Genomic DNA, 16,102 nt, shown 5'->3' with positions numbered 1-16,102 from the left:
AACGTATTTAGCTCCCTGGCTTCCCGCTGTGGTCGGAGGTACGCTTTCTGAGCGGATTTCTCTCTTTTTTTTAAGTTAATTTTTGTTAAGTGAGTTTTTTGCAAAGTAAAAAATAACACAAATTTAAAGAAAAAGGAACGCAAAGAGAAGTAAAAGAAAAGTGATAAGTAAATAGAAAAGGGAAGGAAGGAAGTAGAAGTAGAAGTAGAAGTAGAAGTAGAAGTAGAAAGACGTGGCTTCTGATCTTCTTTATAGCAGTTATAAATGCATTTATATTTTATGCTCTCTTCTTAAGGTTACATCATGGCTCCCTTTTTTTCACGTTCTATTCTTTCTAATCCTCAAACCCATAAATCACAAGTTCATGTTTTTCCGTTTTCAGAAAAAAAAAGTCATTTTCTGTGCGGATTTCGAACAAATTGAGGGCTGAATAATTTCCAAGGAAGCATTTTGATGCGTTTTCGAACTTCACCGAGGGACAAACTTCAGAAACGTAGACCAAACTTTCGGAACATGGTCCCCTCCGAACCCAATTCCCATCCTCCCGGATTGCTGAGTGGGACTGATGGGATTTGTCGTCCCTGGGAAAGATAATTGTACGGTCCTGAACTTACTGGACTTGCGAACCCATCTCTCTCTCTCTCTCTCTCTCTCTCTCTCTCTCTCTCTCTCTCTCTTTTTAGATAGCCAAATGTGAGCGCTCTCCCGATGCGAAGAGCACAATTAATCTCCACCGCTTCAGCCCTGCGGATGAATTATTTCTATTTTTATTTTAAAATCAACCATTCCATGCTTTAAAGGCACTCCTACTTTCTGGATATGTTAGAGCTCTTCCCCTCTCTGTGTTTAGAAAAAGCGGGGCGTCGTGTGTGTGTGTGCATGCATGTAAAACATACACACACATACACATACAGTCATATGTGTGTGTATGTGTCTCCGTGGGTGTCTTTTTAAATTGAAAAAGAAGAAAGGCGAGGACCTGGCGAGCCCGGCTTGCCGATGCTGGCCAAGGTGCTGAAGCTGGTGGCCCATCCCCTCCGGCGCGCTTGAAACTACAGTTCCCAGCATTCCTTGATGCCTTGAATTCTATACGGAAGCCGCTTAGGCCACGGCGAATTTGGCTCCGCCGCCCAATCGGGCTCTTTCACGCCCTTTCGTTCACTGTGGCTGAACCGCGGCTCGTGAGCGGCCGATGAGCGACTTCCGTTTCCTGCCTCTTCGCCTTCTGCTTCCTGCTCGGCGGGTCGGTGGGGGAGGAGGAGGAGGAGGAGGAGGCGCGTGCCTCGCTCTTTACGCCGAGGTAAACGCCACAGGGATAGGCAGGAGGCGCCCTCGGGGACCTTGAAGACGAAGCTTGGGGTGGGGGTCCTCAGGGGGCCGCAGACCAAGTTCCTTTTCGACCGTGTCTGGATATTTATAATTGCTTAATGGGTGTGTGTATGGGATATACCCGTCCTCCCAAACGTAATGCTTCAGCTGTTCGGGTGGCTGGCGAGGGTTGCAGCCTTGAGGGAGGAGTGTGCAGTTCTCACCTTTTCCAAGTGTGTAAATCTGCAAGGAGGAGCATCCTTCCCTTCCCAGCTCATGGCTTCCTTCCCCTTTCCTCCCCTCTTTCACTTCTCTTTCCGTTTCCCTCTTCCCAAGAAATGCAAAATAGAGTTGAAGGACAGTTGTTTCCGGTTTCTCCCAGTGAAATAAATTTTATGGAGGGACACAGGTTGAAGGAGAATCCATTCCAGCCAAACATCTGTTTAATTCAAATTTGTGCAATGTATGTACGTTTTATATAATATATGTAATTTTTATGTACAGGTAGTCCTCGCTTGGCAATCACAATTGGGACCTACAACTTGGTTGCTAAGCAGCGTGGTCACTAAGCGGAAAATCATGTGACCATTGCTTACAGTTTTACTTCCGCCTTCTCTATTAACTCTGCTTGTCGCAAGCCAGTTGTGAAGTGCCCAAATGGGGACCACATGACCACGGGATGCTGTGACAGTTGTAAATGTGAGGATTGGTCGCAAAATTGTTTTTTCATTGTTGTAACTTCAAACGGTCACTGCACGAAGCAGTCGGTAAGCAAGGACAACTTGTAATGTATTAACATTAACTGGACTGATTTGCTGCTTGTTGCGTCTGGAATCATAAGCAGTATGTGAGGAGTTGCTAGGGAGACGCAATGAAAGAGTGCTTTCCATCTAGCTTGTGAGCTCCCTGAGTTCATCACTGTGGGACACATGGTGGGTTAGGTGGGACTTTGGCCTGATCCAACAAGGTGGTTCTTATGGCCCATGATGGAATAGTAATTTTCAAAAAGTTCCATATTAAAAGAATGATCATCAATGAATTTGGTATGAGTGATTAATTATGCTGTTGAGTTTGGACTTTTGTTACAGAGTGCTTCTTCCTAAACATATGTGATAGATTTACCCCCAGAACATTTACATGTGGCAGAAGGCATAGTGTCCCTGTGTTAGTGGAAAACATCTGCAGCTCAGGTTTGTCATATTGTGGTGTTAGAATTCTCCGAACTAGGTTTGGGGGTTGCAAATATTTCATTCTATTGCAATTAAGGGGCAGGTTGGGAGGTTTTAATATCCATTCTGGTTCAGTTTTTTCGGAGGGTTGACAATGATAATTTTGATACTTTCAGTTTTTTGCTTTCTTTTTGACTTGTAATATCAATAGCTGTTATCGCAGTTTTGTGCCTAGAATTAGTTCTAGTGTGGTATGCACTATTCATGATGTGTTGGTATTTGCGTAGTCTAAGGAATGCATCTGGTTTCATCCATGTATTTTCCATCCACTTCCACAATTTATAGGTGGTCTATAATTCACACTGGTTGGTAGGATATATTGTCATTGGTATTCATACAAGAAGAATTGTTCTTCTCTAGTGGAAATATGTCTACCTACAAAGCTTTCCCATTTCTGAGCAGGGTGAAGTGTTTCACCTTCATACATCAGTGCAACAGTTGAGCTCAAAGTTGTGTAGCTCAAAGTTAACATGTAGTTTTGTTAGAATGTTCTGCTAGATTTTTGGGTTGCACAGATTTCATTAACATACTAGGTAACATCATCAATGCAGGAGATGCAGGGAAATGACGTTTGTTAGTTGGCACCAGTTTTATGTATCTATTATGTCAGATATGTACATGCTTTGGTGGGAGAGTTTTGTGGAGTTTTGCATGAATGAAATCTTTGGGTTTTGTTTTTGTTTTTATTTTTTCTTTTGATATAGAAAGAAGTTGCACATCCAAGATAAAAATGACCTATCTCTTGCTTTCCCAAATACAAGGATGAAAATAGGGGCAAATTTATTCACAATGATGGCTTATGAGCATTATTACTCATATCAGCAGAGCATTTTTTAAAGGCTTAACAACTGGAACACTAGTTGGAAAGAGCATTTTTTTCTTTTCTTTGGGAGGCCAGATGTCCTGCTGCAAAGCAAAAGTAGATTTGTGCCTGCTGCTTTGGGCAGATTGGGATCAGGAAGAATTAATTTCCTATCCAGAAAACATTGGTTTGATATTCTTTATTTTTTCCTTTTTAAGTATATATTCTTTCCTCAAACAGCCTCACCTTTCTAGTCTACACATTTTCAATCCTTTTGGCCACCTAACTGATTAATTTTTATAGGCCTGAAGTTATCATGACAGTATATCTTCCAGTCCCACATTTGTCCTGAACAGTTTTGTGCTTATCAGCCGCACAGTTTGCCTACCTTGGAGAGAATAGAAAGGCAATGTACTTTTTTCCTTAAACTGAAGAGCTTAAAGAAAGAATGTAAAACATGAGATAAGTGTGCATGAGTAGGACTCCATTCTTTTTTGAACACAGTTTTTAAGTTTCAAAATAAATATTTAGAAAGTAAGTTCAGTATGCTATTAAATGAGAAACGTATGCTTTTCTCAACTCAATATTCTGCGTTCAGGCAGTACCCAGAAAAATAAGTTAAACAGGCGGGTTGGGTTCACACAGTATAGAAGGAGAAGATATAGTTGGTTAATTTGTGATTCAGTGTGCTGTGAGTTCTAATGCTATGTTGTTATGTCAGAGAAAAAACTAATCCCGTAAAGGAAACCATAATTTTATTACCATGAAGAGTCTAGATAGTGTTTGAACTATTGTTAGAATAAGAATATAGTATGATACTTTAACCATCATTATAGGGAGGTTAGAGGGAAATGAAATCAGAAAACTACAGTTACAACTGCATTGTTAACAGTGGCCATTCTCAAAAATAGTTGTGGGTGATCACACATGTACCTGAGGGACTGTCTCATCCCCATGACATCAACCTGTCCCACCCAGTCAGGCAGAGAAGGCATGTTGCAGACCCGTCACTGAGAGAATGTCAGCTGGCAGGGCCCAGGAGGAGAGCCTTCTCTGCAGTTGCCCCCGCCCTTTGGAATATTCTCCCCCCAGAACAGCGGGTCCCTACCCCCGGCTTTCTGGAAAGGATTAAAGACCTGGCTCTGCCAGCTTGCATGGGGCGATAAGAGCTCTAATCGTCCCCGGAGGTGGTTAGTGCCCTGATGACATTCCCTGAGCTATTTGCCAATTTCCATCATTCTTGGAATTTATTTATTATTAAGATTGCTTTTCTATTGTATTTTAATTGATTTTATCTTTTCTATAAACCACGCAGAGTTGCTTTTTAACAAAAGATGGGCGGTGACAACTTTGATAAACAAACAAAAACACAGACTGTCTGACATAGGTAAGCTAATTGTCTCAGAGTGATCAGAAACTTTTATCCTTAGTTTTCTCCAGTAGAGTTTGTATCAAATGTATTTGGATTGTTATTCCTGGATTTCCCAGCCAACATAAAATGATGAAAATACATTTAGTTGTTTTAGGATTCAGTAACTTGCTGCTGGTAAGATAATTGAGAAATATTGCTGTGGAATTTAACAGTCTTAGAACAAAATTTCAGCAGCTCAAGCTAAGCCCACACTATTCCTGTTCTAACAGAAGAGAATATGTGTCGCTCAGGGTTGGACTGTGGAGTCCTTGGGGTTCTCTGAGCTTGGTTGTTTTCTTGCAAATGTTTCATTACCCGGCTAGGTAACATCTTCAGTGCTAGAATGGAGTGGGGTTTGTTCTCTGTTTATACAGTGCCTTCAGAAAGTATTCAGACCCCCTTCACTTTTTTCAGTTTTGCTATGTTGCAGCCTGATACTACAATCGTTCAAATTCATTTTTTTCTCATTTATCTACACTCAGTATCCCATAATGACAAAGTGAAAACAGTATTTTAGAAATGTCTGTAAATTTATTAAAAAGGAAGAACTAAACTATCACATTGGCATAAGTATTCAGACCCTTTGCAACAACACTTGAAATTTAGCTCAGGTGCCTCCCATTTCTCTTGATAGTTGCTGAGCTGCTCCTACACCTTGATTGGAGTCCACCTGTGGTAAATTAAATGGATTGGACATGATTTGGAAAGGCTCACACCTCTCTACAGAAGGCCTCACAGCTGACAGTGCATACTGTATCAGAGCAAAAGCCATGAGGTCAAAGGAACTGCCTGCAGAGCTCAGAGTCAGGATTATTACAAGGCACAGATCTGGGGAAGGCTACAAAAAATTTTTTGCTGCACTGAAGGTTCCCAAGAGCACAGTGGCCTCCATAATTCTCAAATGGAAGAAGTCTGGCACAACCAGGACTCTTCCAAGAGCTGGTCGCCTGGCCAAACTGAGCAATCGGGGGAGAAGAGCCTCAGTAAGAGAGGTGACCAAGAACCCGATGGTCACTCTGACTGAGCTCCAGAGATCCTTTGGAGATGGGACAAAGTTCCAGAAGGACAACCATCACTGCAGCCCTCCACCAATTGGGGCTGTATGGCAGAGTGACTAGACAGAAACCTCTCCTCAGTACAAAACACATGAAAGCCTGCTTGGAGTTTGCAAAAAAGCACCTGAAGGACTCTCAGACTGTGAGAAACAAGATTCTCTGGTCTGATGAAACCAAAATTGAACTGTTTGGCCTCAATTCTAAATGTTATGTCTGGAGGAAATTAGGCACCGCTCATCACCTGCCCAATACCATCCCAACAGTGAAGCATGGTGGTGGCAGCTTCATGCTGTGGGGGTGTTTTTCAGCAGCAGGGACTGGGAGACTGGTCAGGGTTGAGGGAAAGCTGAATGGAGCAAAGGACAGAGATATCCTCAGTGAAAACCTGTTCCACAGCGCTCAGGACCTCAGACTGGGCCAAAGGTTCACCTTCCAACATGACAACAATCCTAAGCACACAGCCAAGACAACACAGGAATGGCTTAGGGACAACTCTGTGAATGTCCTAGAGTGGCCCAGCCAGAGCCCTGACTTGAACCCTATTGAACATCTCTGGAGAGACCTGGAAATGGCTGTCCGCCGATGGTCCCCATCCAACCTGATTGAGCTTGAGAGGATTTGCAAAGAAGAATGGCAGAAAATCCCCCAGTCCAGGTGTGCAAAGCTTGTCATGTCATACCGAAAAAGACTCGAGGTTGTAATTGCTGCCAAGGGTGCTTCAAGTACTGAGTAAAAGGTCTGAATGCTTAGGTACGTGTGATATTTCAGTTCTTTCTTTTTAATAAATTTACAGACATTTCTAAAATTCTGTTTTCACTCTGTCATTATGGGGTACTGAGTGTAGATTAATGAGGGGAAAAAAATGACTGATTGCAGTATCAGGCTGCAACATAACAAAATTGAAAAAAGTGAAGGGGGTCTGAATACTTTCCAAATGCACTATATACTGTGGTATACCCTGCCAGTGTTGGGGGGCGGGGGGGCTTTGTTTTATTTTTTCCTTCTGGTAGTTCCTTGATTGGGGTATTGTTTACTGCTTGATTGTATGCCTGGTGGTAATCTCTGCTTATCTGGGTGATGATTGCTGGTGAGGAGATGTTCTGGTCTTTTGTTTTCTTTTCTATTGTCTCTTGAATAGTGTGTAGATGTTGTTTATGTGCCTGTTGATGGCTGCCTTGTCTGAATACCAAACTTCCATAAATTCCCATGTATTTTGCTGACTGTTTCCCAGTTGAAACTATGGTTAAGTCTGCCCATGTGTTGTGAGATTAAGGAGTTTTCATTGAGCCTTCTAACTGCTAGCTGGTGTTCATAGATGCACTCTGCTAGCCTTCTGCCGGTCTGTCCTACATAGTAGTTGTTACAGTCCTTACACTATATGTTGTAGATGACTCCTGTTTTTTGTTCTTGGGATACTGGGTCTTTTGGTTTGCTTAAGATGTTTTGGAGGGCTTTAGTTGGTTTGTGTGCTGTGGAGATACCATGTGGTTATAGTAGTCTGTTGCTAGTTTCTGAGACATTTCTGATGTATGGCAGTGTTATCCTTTCCATAGCTTGTGTTGTAGTGGGTTGAGCGGTCAGGCACTTTTTGATAAAGTTGCGTGGTTATCCATTTTGTTGGAAGATGATGTATAGGTGGTCTGTTTCCTTTTTCTGCTGTTCTGGGTTGCTGCAGTGCGTGTGTGCTCATTTGAATAATGTTCTTACACAGTTCCTCTTGTGGGAGGTTGGGTTGTTACTTTGATAATGGAGTACTTGATTAGTGTGGGTTGTCTTCCAATAGACTTGGGTTTTTAATTTGCTGTTGTTTCCTCTGCTGATGAGGATATCCAGGAAGGGTAGCGTGTTGTTTTCTTCCTCTCTGGTGAATTTTATTCCTTTGAAGATGTTGTTGATTGTTTCATGTGTCTTCTCTAGTAGTTCCTTTTTTATTATAACAAACGTGTCATCTGCATACCGGACCCATACTTTAGATTGTATGTGTGGAAGTGCTATAATTTCTAGGCGTTGCATTACAGTCTCTGCTATGAGTCCTGAGAGTGGTGATCCCATGGGTGTGCCTCTGATTTGTGGGTATATTTGTCCATCACACTGAAAATAGGTAGTGAAGCAGAGGTTGATGAGGTCCATGATTCTGTGTATTTCGATCTGGGTGTATTTGTTTAGGTCAGGTGTGTTCCTGTTCTGTGATCCACTTGAAAAGCTATTAAAGCCATGTGTCTTGCCTGCCATTGGAATAATATAACTGAACCAAAATTTAAAATAAAATTGACTTTCTTTAACAAGATACATACAATGAAATCAAATTAAGAAATAAGTAATGGTTATAAATGCTTAGATTTAATATGGTGAAAACATAGACCCAAAATACAAACAAGAATCCTGTCAGGAAGATACTTTTCTGTTCTGGTTTATTAGCTTCTGCCAGCTTTTAATTCTCAGAAGCCAAAAGGCAACTTGTCTTTTCATCCTTCCTTGTACTTTGCAAACTGTAGTATTAGAGATTAGATGACATGTGTTTTTCATGGTAAGTCATTCTCTAATCATTCACATCTCCTTGAAAACATGTTTTTCCACAGACCTTTCCTCCTGTTCCTTTCCCTCCAGAGTTATTTTACACCCCATTAGTTTCCCTTTTTTTATATTGCTTTGTACAAATAGCTCATTTATGTAGACAGTGGGCTCTCTGCCCCAGGCTATTTGACTTATGCTAAGTTAGACAAACTTCTGAGATGGGCTTTTAACTGAGTCTAATAGCTTCTGACATTGGGTGAAATAGAGCTTGCAACTGTCAAAAACTCAAGAAGGGCTATAAAACAAAGGTAAAACAAAGTTAATGTTTAAGCAAGCTTGCATCCCTCTCCCTCCACCCATCCACCCCTTACTTCCCCATCCTGAGTGACCCGCCCCTCCTGCCTTGTTCCACATTCATTGTTAGTCCTAATGTTTTTCTGTTTTTTCTAATGCTTGCTTCCTGTTTAGAATTACTCTGTATATATTTACATATGTTCATATATTTGTAAGTACTTCCTTTGTTTTCCATAATTAACACTTGGATTGAGTATTATCTGAAGAAAATTAAAGCATGTATACTTTAAGAAATATAGCACATGGCACATATTTCTATACTACACTAGTCATCCTATATATCATGTAAAGTTCTTTACAACAGAATCTTGTACTTAAAAATAAGTCCCTTTCAATTCATTAGGGCTTAGACCCTGATGAGGGAGCATAAACAAACAGCTTAAAGTAGTACAAGAAATATGGCAAATAATTTTAAAAAATATATAGCTTCCAAGCAATTTTCAGCCCATTTTTACTGAACATTTCTAAGAAAGTTTCATCTTCATTACTGAATTCTGTTTAGAATTCACACTGAAAGGAAGTGAGGATTTTAATTTTAAAAAAAACTTGTTTGTAACTGTCTTTAGTGCTAGATGGCAGAAGTGATACTTCTGATGGAGCAAATTTAGAAATACAAATGACTTTTGGTTCACTATTTAACATGCATGGTTAATTATTAAAAATAATAAGATTTGTAATAGAAGAAACTGGATATGTCACTAGGCTAACAAGTAGGAACACCAGCATTGGTCAGCATTGACCCATTGGTCAATTTTAACACAAGTTTTCTTCTACTTTGGGAAATTAATGTCATTGCAAGATTTTTTTTAAAAAAGGGAAGTCCTATAATCAGCCTTTCCTACAAATAAAACATCATAGACAAACAATATGAATAGTATAATATAATCTCAAGGTAACAATATGATAATAAAAAGGGAAAAGCAAAAAGGAAAGGAAAGGGCTGATAGAAAAAATGTTAATTCAAATACTGACTAACAACACATTAGCAATCCCTTGTTGCAAATCAGGATTAGATATTTCTTTCCAATATTGTATGATAATTATTCCAGCCCCCACGCTTGAATCCACACTTCTTGATGTTTTGATAGATTCCAAATATTAGGGATATAGGCAAGAATAATATATGCATCTTTGCACACAGTGATTGGTCCAGCAATCCTCATAATTTCAGCCAAAATGTGGCTATAACAGGACACGTCTAAGTCATATGAGTTAATGTTCCACCTTGTAGGTTGCCTCCCCAACAGCAAGGTGGTGACCCAGGCTTGTTAACCATTCTTGGAGGTGGAAAATGTACACAAAGCATTTTTGTTGTCATATTAACCTTCTTTTAAGATCATAGGACATTTATATCATGTTATTTAAAGTAACCATCCTCTGGTTTACCAGAGCAGGACCTTCAAACTCATTTGCAGGAATAACTAATATCAATTTTATTAACTTAACTGTAAAAGGAAATGTATTATTGGCTTAGGAGCACAGCTAATTCTCCTTAACCTCCAACCACTGCTACAACTTCAGAAGCAGCAGTAGTATCTGGATCAAATACACCAAATAATAAAAGCTTAAGCTGAATCAAGAGTGAATGTCAAGAAGTACTTTGAGGTAAAGCAAACTTGTTTGTTTGTTTTTTTAATTCTGCAGAAGTTTTAAAAAGAGCTTCCTTATAATTGAATTGATCCAAAGTACTGTATTTTTCCGACAATAAGATGCCCCCATGTACAAGATGACCCCCACTTTTCCAACCCAAAATTAAGAAATCAATATTTTAAAGATAGTGCAGAACACATTTTTATTTAGTAATTAGTTAACATTGACCTGATACACTCGGTGGGAGGAGGTCCAAACCGTCTCTCTGCAGCTCTATTTCCAGGCTCTTTTGCATAACTGATTACATTCAAGCACGAGTGAAACTGCTGATCTCTGCAAACAGCCTTCCTCTAATTGGTTTGTTCAGCATCAGCTGACGTCAGTTACATCAGGCTCATGATTGGAGGAAGTCTGTTTGGGAGACAAGCTATTTCACTCGTGATTGGAGGCTAGCAATAGGAGGAAGCCTCTCTGCAGAAACAAAGTATGGGCAGTTTTGCAACCGCCCGATTCTCGGCTGACTTCCTTGAATAAGATGCCCTTCAGTTTTTAGGGTAAGGATTTTAGAAAAAAGTATCGTCTTATAGTCGGAAAAATACGGTAATAATGTTATGAGAGGCCCAGTTTCTCTATAAAATAGAATTACCCACTATTTTAAAACTGGGATTTCTCATAATTTGAGCTTTTTATGTGTAAAAGGATCAAGATTATATCTGTGACCCAATATTTTCAGTATGTACATTAAATACAAATATTGAACTCGATCCTGGTACAAACAGGGATCCTCATACTTGACAGGATTTCAATTGGGTCTAATAATAAATCTCACATTGAGCCAAAAAGGAGCATGATACTAAAGTTTCTGACTCTAAATGGTGACAGATCCAGGATAAATGCCTATTGATAAACCTGAAAGTGGGGAAATTAAATTCCCAGCAGGTAATTGTAATTTATACAATGAAAATCTCACAGGATGACCTTGTTATAGTAATTTATTCAAAGTCCTGTAAAAATAATATAGAAAAGAAGCTTTGAATGGCCTCTCAAACTATAAATCAGCCTCAGAATTATTTCATCTTAATCACATTTATCTTACTCCTAATATTCAAAGGAATTCTAGTCCATATGTCTGCAACTTCTTTGATTGCATGAAAACAATGGATTTAGTTCACATTTGCTAGCTGAGGTAAACAAAGGAGTCAAATACAATGTAAGAACTCCATTCTGTGTATGTACCAAAATTACTGTTATGACCTAGTGGCATCTATTATATTTTATCCAATTAATAGAGTAACCAGACAGGAAAACCAAACTCATGTAGTGAGTTTAGGAATAGAATGCCTGTTCTATGCATGAAATATGTCATCTACTTATAGCAGGGTCTTGTACACTGTGGTCTCCTACTGCAATTCTATTAAAGTTTTTAGTATTTCTACTTAACACAAGAGGTTCTAAAGCCAAATTAAAAGGGGAGGAAGGAACAATATGTACCTTGATATAAATTTAACTAAGAAGAGGACACAGCATTAATTATCATCCATGATTTAATGGTTCAGTAAGCTGTGTCAATTCAAAATATAACATTTGAGAAAATCAAAATAAGTCAAAACCGGCCTCAAAAGCTTCCGAGGAACCATATCAAAGGCTTTCTTAAGCATCTAACGAAATCAAAACTGCTAGATCTTGTTATTTTGAGTGAAGGCAAGAACATCAATTAAAAACCTGGTATTATTAGAAGCTGATTTTTTAAATTGTTAAAAAAGTGAACAGGCAAGCAAAAGGAGGAAAAGGAAAAAAGAAAAATAACTTACAAAGAAATATAGTATCTATAAGTGGACAAAGGAATTAGTAAGATTAGCTCAGTATATCATTGATGAGAAATTAACCATAAAAAAACAAAATGCAGTAAATTATTTTAACAGCGTAAGGATTTGAATTTCTGAGCTAAGTGCCAAAATCTCCACTAGCTGTTGTTTAAAAATACAAGAAGAAAAAGAAGAGGAGGAGGGGGAAGAGAAGGAAAAACTACTAAAAAAATTAGAGAAATATCAGTTTCTAAGTTCCCCTTTGTACTCTGGCTAATGCACAAAATTTATAGTCATTTTAAAACGTTGTGTGTTTCTCATTTCAGTTCTTCAGTCAGCTTTTTTTCCATCCTCTAAATACTTATATTTGCCTTGGTGCCTAATATGTAAATATAATGGAAGCCTTGCCTTTCCTCCCTACCCTGCCTCCTCTGAACACTGTGTACCCCACCAAGGAACTCCCTCAGACTTCACAGAAGGAAACTGTGCTTTAAAAGGGTGTGCTTTTTAGCAGGGATCCAGAACAGTCACACTTCATATTTCATGTTGCACTTGTTTATTAAGATTAACCAATTCCTCAGAACTGCTAAAGGCAGATTTGATTTCTCATTGATTCATTGATAGTATCAGCCAAAAAATAATAATTCAATAGAGTTTAAATATTGGTAAAATTAATGCATTGCCTAAATGTGCTTATATTTACACATATCATAAGAATTGCAAATCTGAAGTGGAAAGTTATCCATTTCAGTTTATTACATGATACATATTGCTGTATATCTGCCTTAAAAATTAAAATTGGCATGCGAATGTGCCTATTAAATCTGCAACAGGTCAACTGGATAAAAACCAGTCAGGTGGTACTCATTGCTTAAAGTGAACTTCTAAGAGGGAATAGCAGTCATGGAAAATGTTTGTTGTTCAAATGAAAGCTTTTAGTACAGCTACTTGTTCCATCAGGCATGAGATACCCTTAAAAATCTCCATAATAGTTTTTTTTCTTTTTTCTTTGCAGAATTGAATCTGATCATGAGTTCTCTGGAAGCCCCTCTGCACAGTCTGCTGCATGAAACAACAGGCTGACCAAATGGCATGCAGCAAATGACCAAAGGACTGTCGAACTGCAAATGCAGCAGTCATGTTCTCACGCGGACTGCTGCCGTGGGGCCGGCTGTGCCGCTGGTCCAGCCCATTCCTGCAGTTCCTTGCCTTGAGTGTGGTGACGTTTGGTGTGATAGCTCCATTGACTTGCCGGCAGCTCCTTCATTCTTATTTCTACCTGCGTGGTCGGTACCTGAACTCAATGAGCCAACGTTTTCTAAAGCAGAGCCAAGAGGAGGGTTTGAGTGCTCTCCGTTACTTTGAGCGACTGCAGAATGGGTCAGAGAAGTTGTCCAATGAGGCCTTGCAGCCATGGTTGCTGATTACCATCATTACAGTGCAGAGGCGCCCAGAGTTCCACTATGTCCTCCAAGTAGCAGCCCGCTTCCACCGCCTGCTCCAGGAATGTGGCCCTTCTTGCCAGCACCACCGGCTCTTACTCTGTAATGTGGAAACAGATCCCAGCAACCACTGGGATGCTAAGCTGCTTGCCACTTTCTTTGCTGTGGTGAACCGCTACAGCGGTCAGCAGAAGTTGGATCTCTTGCCAAACCGTTTTGAGAAGGAGAAGCAAGATTACACCTACTGCCTTGAGAAGTCACTCCAGCTATACAGACCAAAATATGTCCTGTTGGTGGAAGATGATACCATCCCAGAGGAGGGGTTCTTTCCAGTCCTGCATCACTTGTTGCAGATACGATTCTCAAAACCCCACCTCCGAGATGCCCTTTATATCAAACTGTACCATCCAGAGAGACTTCAACATTACATCAATCCAGAACCCATGAGGATCCTGGAATGGCTTGGATTAGGCATGTTTTCAGGATCCTTCTTGGGCATTGTCTATTCCTGGGCATCTAGCCGCTCCAGCCTTAGTTGGTCCATTGTGTTGTTTTTTGCCCTGTACACCATGCTGCTAGTAGAACTGGTTGGGCGCCACTATGTTTTGGAGCTTCGACGCCTGGCACCATCCTTCTACAATATTGTGCCCGTGACCGAATGCTGCACTCCTGCCATGCTGTTCTCTGCCCCTTCAGCACACCGTGTATTGGGTTACATGAAAGAAGTGCACTGTTACCCAGGCTTTGCCAAAGATACTGCCCTTTATTCACTGTTGCGTACCAAGGGCGAGCAAGCATTTGTGGTTGAGCCCAATCTGGTGAGACATGTGGGGATGTTTTCGACTCTCAGGTTGAATGAAAACCCAAAGCTGCTTTGACTTTTCAGTGCTTCCTCATCTTCCTAACAGATGAGCAAAAGCTCCAGCGTGAGATGTTCACTGCTGAGCTAAGTCATCTCCAGTTGCAAGCTGGGGATTGGATGAGATTAATTGATTACAATCGCTGATGAGAAATAAACTTGTGGTTCAGTTTTCCAACATTTAGTGTAAAAAACAATTGTCTAACTCAGTCTAAATCAGCCTTTCGCACATGGTGCCCTCTCATTGTGAGGTAGCAATTCCAAGAATCCCAGCCAGTGTGGCTGGTAGTAGTGCTGGCTAAGAATTCTAGGTTGTGAAAGTTGGCTCTGATTGATATCTTGCAGATAATGAACAAGAGTTCTTGGTAGAAATAACAGAGATGGTGCTTTAAATTTTCTGTTAAATAGCAATTATGAAACTATTTTAAATGGTTCTTTCCCGTAATTGTGAAGCATTAATTGTCTTTCTGAAAAGAGAAACTATGTTTTAATTGCCTTAATCTATCTTCCCTGAGCTGATGCCTTTGAGATGTGTTGGCTGCAACATCGTCAACATGGCCTCTGGGACTTCTGGAGGCTTGCAGACCTAACACATTGAAATAATGCCAGCTTGGGAAAGGCTGGCCTGTACTCAAAGACAGATAATCATTTTCAGTGAAGCTGTTAGGGCTGTGATTATCTTAATGTTTACTTTTTTCTTGTTCCAAATCTTTCATCTATGTCACTTTCACACTTCAGCATTAAGAGTACTTTTGCACATACCTCCTGAATGTATCTAAAAGAGCCCTTGCAAATGGCAAACTCTCTCTGCATGCAGAACCTTTAAAGTTAGCAGCAAGGTAGGTCACTCAATTTGATGTGACCAAAATGGCTAAAGACTAGCTAAGTTATGTGGCATCCTAATCTTAGTAATGTCAGGGTTGGCATGGCTAAGGGAGAGAATATTAGAAAGCCCATTAGATTAAATGAACAGTCTAAATATGCTAATATTGTGGACATAACTTTAACTTCAGAAGGTTTGATTGTGCTGAAGTGGGCTCTTCCCTTTCCCTTTTTCTTCTTGTCCCCTATTTTAGTTACCCTGCTGGTATATCTTAGCCAAATGCTCAGATCTCTCCATTAACAGATTTCTGAAATCAGCCTATAACCAGAAAAATCTAATCCTAAAACCCTCCATCTGTAAATTAGGATTGCCCTATCAATTAGCAGCTCTGGTTCTGAGAGGCCAGCTGGTTCCTGTCTGACCATTTTACCCATTTCTCTTCAATATTTTGTCATAAAGTGTTTGTTTTCCCCAAGACAGGAAGCCCTGGGAGCATTTTCTTTAGCTGCCCAACCCAATCTCTTGCTTGCTTTTGAAATGTACTGACAGTAATTTTTAAAAATCAAATGAGCGCCGTTCAAAACCATTCTACAAGGAAATGGAAGCTTTCTCATTTTTCTTCATTTCTTCTGCATTTGCTATCTCCTATGTCATATACTACTCATACTGTTCCTTGGTAATGGGCTTCTCAAGAAGTACAAGTGCCTTATCCAGATGATACATAGACACATTTATAGGGAAGCATTTTCTTCCTTTTCTTCTCTTCCTCCAACTCCAACTTTGGGAATCTGTGAGAAGGGCAAGGCTTTTTCCATCCTCCTTTCTCAGAGAAAAAAAAAAGTTGAACCTAGAAATGTATATTTCCTTCAGTGGGAATTCAGCTGTAATGAATTAAAATAAATACACTGTC

At 40.0% G+C, this 16,102-nt stretch overlaps 1 protein-coding gene across 4 annotated transcripts; it reads left to right on the top strand.

The window, feature by feature from the left end:
• Positions 1–1,209: 1,209 nt before the first annotated feature.
• On the top strand, positions 1,210–16,102 carry PGAP4 (post-GPI attachment to proteins GalNAc transferase 4). Of its 4 annotated transcripts, XM_088129979.1 has the most exons (4): positions 1,237–1,300; positions 4,655–4,726; positions 5,385–6,555; positions 13,084–16,102. In XM_088129979.1, the coding sequence occupies exon 4, from the start codon at positions 13,207–13,209 to the stop codon at positions 14,386–14,388; it is 1,182 nt and encodes a 393-aa protein (XP_087986105.1). In that variant the 5' UTR covers positions 1,237–1,300; positions 4,655–4,726; positions 5,385–6,555; positions 13,084–13,206; the 3' UTR covers positions 14,389–16,102. The 4 variants fall into 4 exon arrangements, with proteins under 4 accessions (XP_007438137.1, XP_087986104.1, XP_087986105.1 ...); XM_088129978.1 differs by lacking the exon at positions 5,385–6,555 and having other exon boundaries at positions 1,235–1,300; XM_007438075.3 differs by lacking the exons at positions 4,655–4,726; positions 5,385–6,555 and having other exon boundaries at positions 1,210–1,300.

This window comes from Python bivittatus, unplaced genomic scaffold (assembly GCF_059951505.1).
Source record: "Python bivittatus isolate LINGU-HERP-01145 unplaced genomic scaffold, Pbiv_v1 ctg000850_np1212, whole genome shotgun sequence".
Taxonomy (NCBI): Eukaryota; Metazoa; Chordata; class Lepidosauria; order Squamata; family Pythonidae; genus Python; species Python bivittatus.
This window is presented reverse-complemented; position numbering and strand designations above follow the sequence as displayed.

Excerpts from the sequence above, each read along its gene's own strand:
- PGAP4 (XM_007438075.3), top strand. The coding sequence starts at position 13,207 with ATGTTCTCACGCGGACTGCTGCCGTGGGGCCGGCTGTGCCGCTGGTCC.